The 14,567-nt window shown below is 41.8% G+C and overlaps 1 protein-coding gene across 1 annotated transcript in view; it reads left to right on the forward strand.

Moving 5' to 3' along the window:
* Window positions 1–3,893: 3,893 nt before the first annotated feature.
* Window positions 3,894–14,567, forward strand: part of LOC139377166 (3-hydroxymethyl-3-methylglutaryl-CoA lyase like 1) — a 29,481-nt gene continuing 18,807 nt past the window's right edge. Inside the window, exons 1-3 of the mRNA XM_071120172.1 lie at window positions 3,894–3,987; window positions 8,613–8,692; window positions 14,148–14,255. Coding sequence (XP_070976273.1) covers window positions 3,894–3,987; window positions 8,613–8,692; window positions 14,148–14,255 — 282 coding nt within the window. The remainder of the gene's footprint in view (window positions 3,988–8,612; window positions 8,693–14,147; window positions 14,256–14,567) is intronic.

Here is a 14,567-nt window from a genome sequence, read left to right on the forward strand (position 1 = left end):
AATTTGCCTAAATATTCTGAAATAACTTTTCATTGTTTAGAAAGTTAATCTTGAAATGGGTATGGTCTAATTGACTCAAACCTCAAAAACACATAGTTATGTTAAGCTTTCTTACTGAACTAGAATTTTGGGGGGTTGTTTCTCAAAGTAAGCTGTCTAGATCATTAATTATTCTATGTAGTATACTTAGAAAGTGAATAGAGATATCAACAGCTGCCATTTAACAAATATTCTCTCTGGCTCTTGTAAAAATGTATATTAAATATAACTTCTTCCACAAAAGAGATGGGAACATTTGAGAGATCATCATTTATAACATGAGTAGACCCTTAGATTGCTCTACTGGGCAATTAACCAATCTGCACAATACATCTGAAGCTGCATTAAAACATCTGCCTAGATACATCAATGTCAAACCTGTAGTTACCTAGTTTTCTATTTAATAGCCCGCCAGCAGTCTTCTCAGGAATCAAATTGACCATGTGGAAATCTTACAGCCAATCCATCATGTTTAAGCAAAAATAAAAACTTAAAGGTTTAAGCAAAAATAATTCTGATTCCAAGTTTGAATGATTCAACGACGTTAAGCGCTTCTGCGTTCCCACCTGCTGAACAGTACTTTAACAGCCAGCGTGTTGCTGCTGTGGACGTACTGTAGAGCTGTCATAGAAGGCATGCCAAGCAGTCGACGGGTCTCAAAGCCAGCTACTGCTCAGTAGCACGAACATCCAAATCTGTTGAGAAATGTCATACATGATGGTCCTTTGGGGACAGTGACCCCAATGCACAGGTCAGGGACTTTTGTAACCAAAAACCAAAGGGTGCTAGGCAATGTGACTACTGCAAAGTAATCTTTAACACACATGCTGTCTCTGAGGGGTGCTATGGAAAGTTGGCCACAGCCAGTCGACCTTCCTGAAAACTATAAGGTAACCCGCTGTTTTTATAAAGGCTTTTACGTTTGTAAAAAAATAAATAAAAGGTACTATTTTTCTCTGTCGTTTACACAGAGTTGAGTTGTGGGGAAAGGTCACAGATCTGTTTCTTTTTATCATATTGTATCTATTCAGCATATCTGATGCCGCCCACATACACATCTCAATCCATCCATTCTGACCAGATTTTGCTGACAGACCTTTGCAACCAGATAATCACTGGTAAGCTAATTTAGTTCTAACTTTCCATGGTTGAAGAGTACATTTATAAAGCTTTCCTGCTGCCCATAAATAACGGACATTGTTAAAACTTATTCTAGCATTCACAGTTGAAGAATGAACAAGGCTCTTCTGCTGCAACCAGTGCTTTTAAGCAATTCAATCAAATATATGGTTTAGATTTGAAGACGGGTGGAAGGATGAAAATTGATTTAATCTGGATCCTGTTTTCTGTGTTCCATTTTGTTTTCAATATCTGAGAGTTTAAAACCCTTTCATGTCATGCGAAAAACCTGTTCCTTATAAAGTGTATTTTTCACATTTGTTTCTTTCTGAAGATAATAAGATATATTCTCAATTACTCACAAGAAACATTTTCCAGGTTAATGGGTCTTTAAGAGGGAAACTGTTGGCGTTTGCCGTATAATTTTAATTTTTACATATTTTCATTCAATTGTCTTCTGATTGCTCTCCAAGAGTTTCATGTGTAAAATATATCGTGTCTATGAGGTCCAGAAGTATTTGGACAGTGACACGTTTTTTGACGTTTTGGCTCTGTACACCAGCACGTTGGATATAAAATGATACAATGACTATGAGTTTAAAGTGCCGACTGTCAGCAAGAATTTGAGGGAATCCATATCAGGTGAACCGCTTAGAAATTACAGCACTTTTTATACATAGTCTCTGTTACGCCCTGGCCATAGAGAGGCTTTTTATTCTCTATTTTGGTTAGGTCAGGGTGTGACTAGGGTGGGCATTCTATGTCCTTTTTTCTATGTTTTGTATTTCTATGTCTTGGCCTGGTATGGTTCTCAATTAGGGACAGCTGTCTATCGTTGTCTCTGATTGAGAACCATACTTAGGTACCCTTTTCCCCCACCTGTTTTGTGGGAAGTTAACGTTGTAGTTGTTCAGGGCACATAGCTTCACGGGTTTTTTTTTTATTATTTTTTTTTTGTTCTTCTTCGTTTTGTCGGTGTCATTTTTAAATACATTTCAAATGTACGCTTACCATGCTGCACCTTGGTCCAGTCCTTCAGCCAGCCGTGACAGTCTCCCCATTTTAGAGAACCAAATGTATTTGGATAAATAAATGTATACATGTTTTAAAGTAGTCAAAAGTTTAGCATTTGGTTCCATATTCCTAGCATGCAATGACTACATCAACTTGTGGCTACAAACTTGTTACATGCATTTGCATAAGAATATAATATATTTCTGAACCCTTGAACAGGTAGATGCTACCATGATTATGGATAACCCTAAATGAATTGTGAATAATGATGAGTAAGAAAGTTTGAGGCACAAAGACATTACCCACAAGACATGCTAACCTCTCACAATTCCCAATAACAGGGGAGAACGTTAGCATTTTTTCAGGGGTATGGTATTTATGTCTCTGTAACTAGGCCAGCTAATGACCACTCTGCAGAGCTGCCTCTAAGACAAGATTCATCCCAGCAAATGCCAGCCTGCTCTTAATCATGGCATGAATCATTAAGCTATTTCAAATGTACAAAAGCCCTCTTAATAGCCCTTTTATATGCATTTTCTCTAACATAAACCTTCCTCAATCGCCTGCACTGCGTTGCTTTGAATGAGTAGGGATATTCCCCTAAGGCCCCCCCCCCCCCCCTTAAAAGTTACCCTCAGCAGCTGGTATTAGTCAAGATGAGCTTCCATTGTTGTATCTTCCAAGCTGCATAGCTCTCATAAAAGGGAAACATTAAATGCCCAGTTAGGGACATGCAACTGCCAGAGATTCAGTACCAATTCTTTTTAATTTTACCCTGCAGAGGCCATTTTCAGCCAATGACACAGAGACCTGAAGACCTTTCATGGGACGGTCGTACAAGTTCTGTCTCTCCCCTTGAGTGGGGGGTAGGGTTCTCTCATCGCAGGGCAGCTTATTATGTTGAAAGGGTTCAGTGCTAGGACTTCATTAAGCCCCTCTATTGTTAACATCTGGGTGAGAAAGAATGGGTCTTTCTCTGGTAAACTGTGTCCCTGCTTTACAAGAGGATTTTATTACGCTACGCCATTGACATTGGCAGCTAGTGGCACACCTGGCAATGGAAAACCTTCAGCTGTTTCAGTCAAAAGAGATCAATCAAAGCAGCCTGTTTCCCTGAAGCCTTAGATTTCATCCAGAAAGGTTGAGGTGGGGGACTTACAATAAGCAGTGTGTGACTGGTCTTATTCTAGAGCCCAGAGACTCGGCAGGCAAGTACTTCCCTTTGAGAGCTTCCTGACCTCTCAGCTCACACAGTCGCTCGTAACACTGTCAGACTAGTCCAGACATAACATTAGCTCACACTTGAGTCCCCAGTGAGCCAGCTAGTCACTGACACTGTCACCCCTTCCATATGCCACTATCCCTCATCGCCTTTTTTATTCTCTCTCTCTCACATCGCCTTTATTAATCTCTCTGTGTTTCTTCCTCCCTCTTGCTGACTCTATCCTCTCTCCCATCCATTCCCTGCTAGGGATGCGGTTGCCATGGCAACTGCTGAGTCACTGCCAGCTCTCTGCTTTCAGCTGTCGGCCTCTGATGTGATTCTTTCAGTGAGGGGGGCAGCAAGGGCCTCGGTCTCCACCCTGTCTGCTTCATGAGCATATTGATCAGAAAACTCCACCATGTGCATGTGTTGCAGTTGAGCGTAAAGATCCATCACTGCGGGTGTCGGAGCCAGAGGATCCTGGGGGAGCTCTACAGGCCAAACGGGAGCGTTTCGGATGGGCAACATCCCCACCTCAGTGAAGCACTGCCTGAGCTATGAACAACTCATCCAGGATTATCCGTGGCTAGGATGCCGGCAGCAGGAGGAGAAGATAAGATGGGAGGGTGCAGGTTGGGAACATGTGAAAGGACAGAGAGGGGGCATCACCCTGGGATGCAGAAACAGGCACTACACTAACTGGCGTCACACCGCAAACACTCTATTTCAAAATAAATTCAAATGTCGTGATAAGAGCACAATATATGAAAGAATTGTTATGCCTACTGTTTAACGTTGACTTGCGGTCTAAAAGCAGGATCCTGTTCCTCCCAACGATTTATATATACACTAGATGAATTATAGGGACGCCTTGTGTCTCCATCTTGGCACTCCCCCACATTGTAGAAAATATTTTGGAAGCTATAGAAATGCATTTATTAATGTATTTTATTCTATTACAGACACCTTAATACATACTTTTAAATTATATTATGTGAGCTAAAAAAAAATATTTAATCCTTAAAGTATAATTTTGAGTGATTACTAATGTTACTGTCCTCACTACAATAACAAAAATACTTAAATACATGGAATGTTGTGCTTGAAATATCTCATTTAAATATTGTAGAATTTAATTAATTCGTTCCTCCCCCACCATCTATCTTAAGTAAGTCTGCGTATTGGCAGATAGAGAGAGTACATCAAGTGAACACCCTTCTATCTTCCTCTCAACTTTTCCCACTACAACTGTTAGATTAGTTAGTCAGGTATAATATAAAAAAATATGTATTATATGTTATATAAAATATATATATTATCAACTGTAAAATCGACAGTAGATATTATTAGAAACTCTGAACTGACACATTTTACACGTGTCATGCATTATTAAAATGCCAGCAGTGATCTGAAGATCAAAGTGTTCTGCCCCTAAAAAACAACGAATCCCTTTGAAAATGGCCTATGAGGCGTCCTTGTGAATCAGAATAATTTATTCTAGTGTCAAAATTGATTACAAAGTGTAATAGCATAATTTTGGTCTTAAAGTCAGTCTCGTCTAAAATGGAGTTTGGAACCTAAGTGTGTCACAACAAATAAATGAAGTTTGGGTTTGGATTACAATTATGTCAACAAATCATGCTACCCTTTTCCAAGCTCCACAAGCAAATCGCCCCTCAGCCTCCCTTTATTGAATGGGGCTCCCGTTGTTTCATCGCCCCCAACCAACACGTTCAAAGGATCATGCTTTTCCAGAAGGCTGCACAGCCAAAAGACGATGGTTTGCATGCCCTGCCGAAGGACCCTATCATGCGCAATAGGTGGTTGGATTTCATTGCTCTCCAGTGGTGGTGAGTATACTGGTAGCTAGACCATAGACTGCTGGTTATGTATATTTTGATAATCATTATCACTATCATCGCTAGCTAGCTACCTATTTACCTAACTAGATATCTGGCTAATGTTAGCCTACCTCAATACAACTTGGACTTGGCTTGGAAACACAAACACAAATATGGTTGTCATGATTGTGATTTCACCAGATTGACTTTAGATGTAGTAAACTTTAGTCAGATAACTAAGATTAAGACACAACCATATTTTAGCTAGCTAACGTTAGCATTGCTAGCTATTTTTGACAAACTTCGCTAGTGACAGTCCTCTAGAGTAAATTTGACAACATCATAATATGGCAAAGTTGTTTCCAATGAAATATTTGCCTACTTTAGCGTTGCCATCGTATTTCCATGCCACTCTCATTTAGTTTAATGTAGACTAAATTGTCACAGCCTCCGAGGTGCAACCCATGTCTAGGGCACAAATACAGTACATTTTGGATGAAACGATGATGGTACTAGGTAACCATGTCTGTCTACAACAGTGCACTAACTAGCAGCAGCAAACTAAACCCTGGGCCATAGCAAAACATGTCACAGTTGGATGCATATTGTAACGGCGTCACCGGCCTGAATCTAATCTGGAGCCAATCAGTCTACATCTGTCAAGCATAGAATTAGCTACCAAACGAGATTGTTATTTCTCTATCTATGTTTTATAATTGAGGGATGATGACAATCGTTGACCCTTTTTTTCTGTTAGACAAAGTGCACAGTTGGTCATGAACGGATGCCAGGACCAACAAGAAAGAGCAAAGGTGGGTACCATAACATGTCCAGCAATGGGAGTGCAATGTTTTAGCGACCTCCAACAATTATTTAATTCACTGTTCTCTTGCTATTTTCACAGCTTCTCAGGAAAGACCTCAGAATAAAAGTGTCATGCGACACAAGTACTCGTGTGATAAGGAGGACCGAGCAGGTTGAGAGCTTCAAGTTCCTTGGTGTCCACATCACCAACAAACTAGAATGGTCCAAACACAACAAGACAGTCGTGAAGAGGGCACGACAAAGCCTATTCCCCCTCAGGAAACTAAAAAGATTTGGCATGGGTCCTGAGATCCTCAAAAGGTTCTACAGCTGGATCATGACTGGTTGCATCACTGCCTGGTACGGCAATTGCTCAGCCTCCGACCGCAAGGCACTACAGAGGGTAGTGCGTACGGCCCAGCACATCACTGGGGCTAAGCTGCCTGCCATCCAGGACCTCTACACCAGGCGGTGTCAGAGGAAGGCCCTAAAAATTGTCAAAGACCCCAGCCACCCCAGTCATAGACTGTTCTCTCTACTACCGCATGGCAAGCGGTACCGGAGTGCCAAGTCTAGGACAAAAAGGCTTCTCAACAGTTTTTACCCCCAAGCCATAAGACTCCTGAACAGGTAATCAAATGGCTACCTGGACTATTTGCATTCCTCTGATGACACAGATGACTTCATCAAAAAAGACAAGTAATGTGTGTTATGTAAAAAGTTGTATTCAAAAACACTTGATAAAATAGTAGGCTAATTCCCCAGCAAGCAGATACAACTAGTAGAATCATTTTGGTTGTGAAGTGCATTAGCAAATAGCTTTCATATATGTCATTTAACCTGTCACAGGTTGTCCTGTCACAGGCCATACCAGTCAACACCACCTCAACACCACCACTCAACACCATAAAATTTGATTTGATTTGACCTCATAAGACTGCCTGCTGCACTTGTTCGAGAGATGTCCAGTTTGCAGCCGGACATGGGGGCCCTCATCAGCATAATTCAGACATGCCCCTCGCTGTGAGTATTCCTATGAATGGAACAGTCAGTCACATGTTGGCAAGTATCCAACCAGCAACCTTAACCTGTCAGCGGCAACAGCTTTCACCAGCTCATAATTTGTACTAATACAGAAGGTAACACACTTCATTACTTTGATCCATCATTTGATAACCCAATTTTGAAACTAAATGTAAACTGACATTATTTGATGCTATTTTCTACTTCTTAGATGCATATAATGTCCAGGGCATAACCTAGCCTGGTGGAATCAGCCTGATCGCTGTGTTCACCATTCTATTTCACTTCACATTTTGTGAGGTTGGTTCCACCAGGCTGATCATAACCCCCATTAATAATGTAATCAGTACTCTGTGTGTGTGTGTGTGTGAGACTGACCAGTATATTTTAAGAGGGGGCAGGAGCTAATCTACGCTGCCATGTCTATCAATGGGGCTCTGGCAATGACCTTACCTCTTGCCTGCCCACCAATGGTCGTCGATGGGGAGAACAGAATTAGGTAGGTTTAGTGTGACCTCTTCAAACTTCAACATAGTACCTGTTTGTGTGTCAGACATTACCTATCCAAATTGGCATTGGTAATAGAACAGTGACTATGTGTGTATGTGTTCACAGAAACATGTATGGAGCCAGCACATGGAGACTTGCAAAATGATGTGATGAAGTCCAGACCGACAGACGCACTTGATACTGATGTCCTTGAATGTAGAGAGACCTGGAACTCATCATAAAATGTTTACTAGACACAACTTTTACTTGTATTGTCTTTTTTTATTATTGAATGGAATGGTATCAGTCAGTATGAGGAGGAAGAAACCCTGTGTATTCTGCACCAGGATCAGGGAACTCCTGTTGTAGACGGGACACCACACAGGGAGGTATGACCACTGACATGTTTACCAAGGTGGCCCCATTACCACAAGATAAAATGCCAATAGGCACAGTGTCTATCGTCTGGGAACGACAATGAAAGGTGCACATCGTTATATTAGCAGAACACTGATTCTATGGTATTGTGTAAAGGGTTGTTTATTCTACATGGACCAGTTAGTACATTTTAAAGATATCAAAACACTTTGTTTATAACATCTACATAAATTCAAGAATTGCACTCTTCTCATATTATTCTGTAGGCTGACCTATTCAAAGCTTCCTCAAGCATCTCACCCTACAGTTGTAGTTGAGTCTGTAGTTGAGTTACAGCCTGTAGTTGAGTTCAACCTGCAGGATGTTTGTTTGTTTTGTGATTAGTGGGGAGAAACAGCTGCTGGCAAAGTTCTGACAGATGGGTGTGTCTTGGTGGTGGCAAGGACACACCCGAGAAACACTCACATCAAACCACACCCCCAAGCCAACTCGCGTTCAGCTTCTGTCATGGCTGCCAGCATTTCATAAGGAGCAAGCCAAAAAACGAGGCCAAATCAGCAGGTGTAATTCCCTTTTAAGGTTGTAACACATTATTGGACAGGAGAAACCGTTAAATGGGAAAATAGCGCTTTGGAGTTTGTGACAACAGATGTAACATTTGTTTATTGTTATCAATATCTAACATGACTCTTTTCATTTTCAGTGCACTTTAACACGTGAATATCCAGAGTATGTTAAAATGATTGAAGTTGGACCAAGAGACGGACTTCAAAATGAAAAGGTATATCTTTTCATGAGTCACACATCTGAATACACACACACACACACACACACACACACACACACACACACACACACACACACACACACACACACACACACACACACCATCCATAATCATTAAATAAGTCATGTACTGTGAGGGAAAAAAGTATTTGATCCCCTGCTGATTTTGTACGTTTTCCCACTGACAAAGAAATTATCTGTCTATAATTTTAATGGTAGGTTTATTTGAACAGTGAGAGACAGAATAACAACAAAAAAAATCCAGAAAAACTTATGTCAAAAATGTTACGCATTTATTTGCATTTTAATGAGGGAAATAAGTATTTGACCCCTCTGCAAAACATGACTTAGTACTTGGTGGCAAAACCCTTGTTGGCAATCACATAGGTCAGACGTTTCTTGTAGTTGGCCACCAGGTTTGCACACATCTCAGGAGGGATTTTGTCCCACTCCTCTTTGCAGATCTTCTCCAAGTCATTAAGGTTTCGAGGCTGACGTTTGGCAACTCAAACCTTCAGCTCCCTCCACAGATTTTCTATGGGATTAAGGTCTGGAGACTGGCTAGGCCACTCCAGGACCTTAATGTGCTTCTTCTTGAGCCACTCCATTGTTGCCTTGGCTGTGTGTTTTGGGTCATTGTCATGCTGGAATACCCATCCACGACCTATTTTCAATGCCCTGGCTGAGGGAAGGAGGTTCTCACCCAAGATTTGATGGTACATGGCCCTGTCCATCGTCCCTTTGATGCGGTGAAGTTGTCCTGTCCCCTAGCAGAAAAACACCCCCAAAGCATAATGTTTCCACCTCCTGTGTTTGACGGTGGGGATGGTATTCTTGGGGTCATAGGCAGCATTCCTCCTCCTCCAAACACGGTGAGTTGAGTTGATGCCAAAGAGCTCCATTTTGGTCTCATCTGACCACAACACTTTCACCCAGTTGTCCTCTGAATCATTCAGATGTTCATTGGCAAACTTCAGACGGGCACGTATATGTGCTTTCTTGAGCAGGGGTACCTTGCGGGCGCTGCAGGATTTCAGCACTTCACGGCGTAGTGTGTTACCAATTGTTTTCTTAGTGACTATGGTCCCAGCTGCCTTGAGATCATTGACAAGATCCTCCCGTGTAGTTCTGGGCTGATTCCTCACCGTTCTCATGATCATTGCAACTCCACAAGGTGAGATCTTGCATGGAGCCCCAGGCCGAGGGAGATTGACAGTTCTTTTGTGTTTCTTCAACAATCGCACCAACTGTTGTCACCTTCTCACCAAGCTGCTTGGCGATGGTCTTGTTGCCCATTCCAGCCTTGTGTAGGTCTACAATCTTGTCCCTGACATCCTTGGAGAGCTCTTTGGTCTTGGCCATGGTGGAGAGTTTGGAATCTGATTGATTGCTTCTGTGGACAGGTGTCTTTTATACAGGTAACAAGCTGAGATTAGGAGCACTCCCTTTAAGAGTGTGCTCCTAATCTCAGCTCGTTACCTGTATAATAGACACCTGTGATCCAGAAATCTTTCTGATTGAGAGCGGGTCAAATACAGTGCCTTGCGAAAGTATTCGGCCCCCTTGAACTTTGCGACCTTTTGCCACATTTCAGGCTTCAAACATAAAGATAGAAAACTGTATTTTTTTGTGAAGAATCAACAACAAGTGGGACACAATCATGAAGTGGAACGACATTTATTGGATATTTCAAACTTTTTTAACAAATCAAAAACTGAAAAATTGGGCGTGCAAAATTATTCAGCCCCTTTACTTTCAGTGCAGCAAACTCTCTCCAGAAGTTCAGTGAGGATCTCTGAATGATCCAATGTTGACCTAAATGACTAATGATGAAAAATACAATCCACCTGTGTGTAATCAAGTCTCCGTATAAATGCACCTGCACTGTGATAGTCTCAGAGGTCCGTTAAAAGCGCAGAGAGCATCATGAAGAACAAGGAACACACCAGGCAGGTCCGAGATACTGCTGTGAAGAAGTTTAAAGCCGGATTTGGATACAAAAAGATTTCCCAAGCTTTAAACATCCCAAGGAGCACTGTGCAAGCGATAATATTGAAATGGAAGGAGTATCAGACCACTGCAAATCTACCAAGACCTGGCCGTCCCTCTAAACGTTCAGCTCATACAAGGAGAAGACTGATCAGAGATGCAGCCAAGAGGCCCATGATCACTCTGGATGAACTGCAGAGAGCTACAGCTGAGGTGGGAGACTCTGTCCATAGGACAACAATCAGTCGTATATTGCACAAATCTGGCCTTTATGGAAGAGTGGCAAGAAGAAAGCCATTTCTTAAAGATATCCATAAAAAGTGCCGTTTAAAGTTTGCCACAAGCCACCTGGGAGACGCACCAAACATGTGGAAGAAGGTGCTCTGGTCAGATGAAACCAAAATTGAACTTTTTGGCAACAATGCAAAACGTTATGTTTGGCGTAAAAGCAACACAGCTCATCACCCTGAACACACCATACCCACTGTCAAACATGGTGGTGGCAGCATCATGGTTTGGGCCTGCTTTTCTTCAGCAGGGACAGGGAAGATGGTTAAAATTGATGGGAAGATGGATGGAGCCAAATACAGGACCATTCTGGAAGAAAGCCTGATGGAGTCTGCAAAAGACCTGAGACTGGGACGAAGATTTGTCTTCCAACAAGACAATGATCCAAAACATAAAGCAAAATCTACAATGGAATGGTTCAAAAATAAACATATCCAGGTGTTAGAATGGCCAAGTCAAAGTCCAGACCTGAATCCAATCGAGAATCTGTGGAAAGAACTGAAAACTGCTGTTCACAAATGCTCTCCATCCAACCTCACTGAGCTCGAGCTGTTTTGCAAGGAGGAATGGGAAAAAATGTCAGTCTCTCGATGTGCAAAACTGATAGAGACATATCCCAAGCGACTTACAGCTGTAATCGCAGCAAAAGGTGGCGCTACAAAGTATTAACTTAAGGAGGCTGAATAATTTTGCACGGCCAATTTTTCCGTTTTTGATTTGTTAAAAAAGTTTGAAATATCCAATAAATGTCGTTCCACTTCATGATTGTGTCCCAATTGTTGTTGATTCTTCACAAAAAAATACAGTTTTATATCTTTATGTTTGAAGCCTGAAATGTGGCAAAAGGTCGCAAAGTTCAAGGGGGCCGAATACTTTTGCAAGGCACTGTACTTATTTCCCTCATTAAAATGCACATCAATTTATAACATTTTCGACATGCGTTTTTCTGGATTTTGTTGTTATTCTGTCTCTCACTGTTAAAATAAAACTTCCATTCAAATTATAGACTGATCATTTCTTTGTCAGTGGGCAAATGTACAAAATCAGCAAGGGATCGAATACTTTTGTCCCTCACTGTACAGTGCATTCGGAAAGTATTCAGACCCCTTGACTTTTCTGTATTTCGTTATGTTACAGCCTTATTCTAAAATCTATTAAATAAAATGTTTTCCTCATCAATCTACACACAATACCCCATAATGACGAAGTAAAAACAGGTTTAAAAAAATAAAAAACAGAAATAACTCATTTATGTAAGTATTCAGACTCTTTGCTATACGACTCGAAATTGAGCTCGGGTGCATCCTGTTTCCATTGATCATCCTTGAGATGTTTCTACAACTTGATTGGAGTCCACCTGTGGTTAATTCAATTGATTGGATATGATTTGAAAATGCGCACACCTGTCTATTTCAGGTTGACAGTGCACAGTTGACAGTGCATGTCAGAGCAAAAACCAAGCCATGAGGTCCAAGGAATTGTCCGTAGAGCTCCAATACAGGATTTTGTCAACTCACATTTCTGCAACATTTAAGGTCCCCGAGAACACAGTGCCCTCCATCCTTCTTAAATGGAAGACATTTGGAATCTCCAAGACTCATCCTAGAGCTGGCCGCTCGGCCAAACTGAGCAATCGGGGGAGAAGGGCCTTGGTCAGGGAGGTGACCAAGTATCCCATGGTCATTCTGACAGAGCTCCAGAGTTCCTCTGTGGAGATGGGAGAACCTTCCAGAAGGACAACCATATCTGCAGCCAGACAGAAGCCACTCCTCAGTAAATGGCACATGACAGCCCACTTGGAGTTTGCCAAAAGGTACCTGTAGGTCTCATCCTAGAAACAAGATTCTCTAGTCTGATGAAACCAAGATTGAACTCTTTGGCCTGAATGCCAAGCGTCATGCCTGGAGGAAACCTGGCACCGTCCCTACAGGGAAGGATGGTGGTGGCAGCATCATGCTGTGGGGATGTTTTTAAGTGGCAGGGACTGGGAGACTAGTCAGGATCGAGGGAAAGATAAAAGGAGCAAAGTACAGAGAGATCCTTGATGAAAACCTGCTCAGGACCTCAGACTGGGGTGAAGGTTCACCTTCCAACAGGACAATGACCCTAAGCACACAGCCAAGACGTCCCGAAGCCACTCCTGCGTTAAGTCTCTGAATGTCCTTGAGTTGCCCAGCCAGAGCCCGGACATGAAACCGATCTAACATCTCTGGAAAGACCTGAAAAAGCTGTGCAGCTATGCTCCCTATCCAACCTGACAGAGCTTGAGAGGCTCTGCAGAGGAGAATGGCAGAAACTCCCCAAATACAGGTGTGCCAAGCTTGTAGCGTCGTACCCAAGAAGACTTGAGGCTGTCATCACTGCCGAAGGTGCTTCAAAAACGTACCAAGTCGGAACCATTTCCTGGAAAACAACCAAATGGAGACCGTCTGAATACTCAGTTTTGTATTTTTTATAAAGTAGCAAAAACGTATACAAAACAGTTTTTGCTTTGACCTGGGGTATTGTGTTTAGATTGATGAGAAAAAACAACTATTGAATACATTTTAGAAAAGGTTGTAACGTAACAAAATGTGGAAAAAGTCATGCGGTCTGAATACTTTCCAAATGCACTGTACATTTTTGCAAATTATTTATGTTCACTGCACATTACACCTTTACAAACCCAATATGGTATCTAAGACCTGGAAGCTTGCTTCTTTTGTGTTAGCCCACTTTTGTATTATGTAACTATCCTTTTGATTGATTCCTGGTTGATTTGATGATCCCCTTAAACGTATGGATTATTTTTCTGTGATTACCCATGACATGTGTTTCGCATTTTCTCCTCAAAACATTTATTGATCAAATGAACACCAACTGCCCTTGAAATCTATGGAAACATGACATGACTTTACCAGATGGCTCATATGTTGTATATATTCAAGTCTGCTGTAGCTGTACAAATTGACATGATGACAAAGTCAAACTCAGGGGGTACTACACGCTGTAATTGTAGGAAGGACTGTATGTTTGGAAGAAGTGGACCCAGCAGGTGAGTGCCGTAAATTACTTTGGTTGCAAAGACATTGCAGCTGAATTGCCCAGATGTCCACTCCGCACATACCTCCAATCTTGACAAGGGATCAGAATCAGATCCAGAAAGAGACGGTCTCCATTTCATTGTTTTCCAGGAAATGGTTCCGACAAGAGTCAAAATCCAGCTGATAAACATGCTCTCGGAAACAGGCCTGCCTGTGATCGAGGCCACCAGCTTTGTGTCTTCAAAGTGGGTACCACAGGTAATAACTCTTCTCTGTGTTCCCAGAAAGCTTACTGAGTGATTTATTAGGCTCTCATTGTTCTCTTCAGGACTACTGGGGGAAACCTGCTACTCCAGTATCCCAGTTTAGACCCTGGACTCGCAGATGTTTTTGGGGAAAACCTTGAGCTATAGGCCTATTCCCGAACCTGTTTTCCAAGCACTTTATTTTGTTTGCCTGTGTAAAATGTATGACAGCTCACCTCATGAAAGAAACTACAGATGTCTGTGTCATATTCTTGAGTTGTATTGAGACAAATGATGTGGAACAGCTATCTTTGCATTTCTATAT

The sequence above is a fragment of the Oncorhynchus clarkii genome, chromosome 20 (genome assembly GCF_045791955.1).
Source record: "Oncorhynchus clarkii lewisi isolate Uvic-CL-2024 chromosome 20, UVic_Ocla_1.0, whole genome shotgun sequence".
Taxonomy (NCBI): Eukaryota; Metazoa; Chordata; class Actinopteri; order Salmoniformes; family Salmonidae; genus Oncorhynchus; species Oncorhynchus clarkii.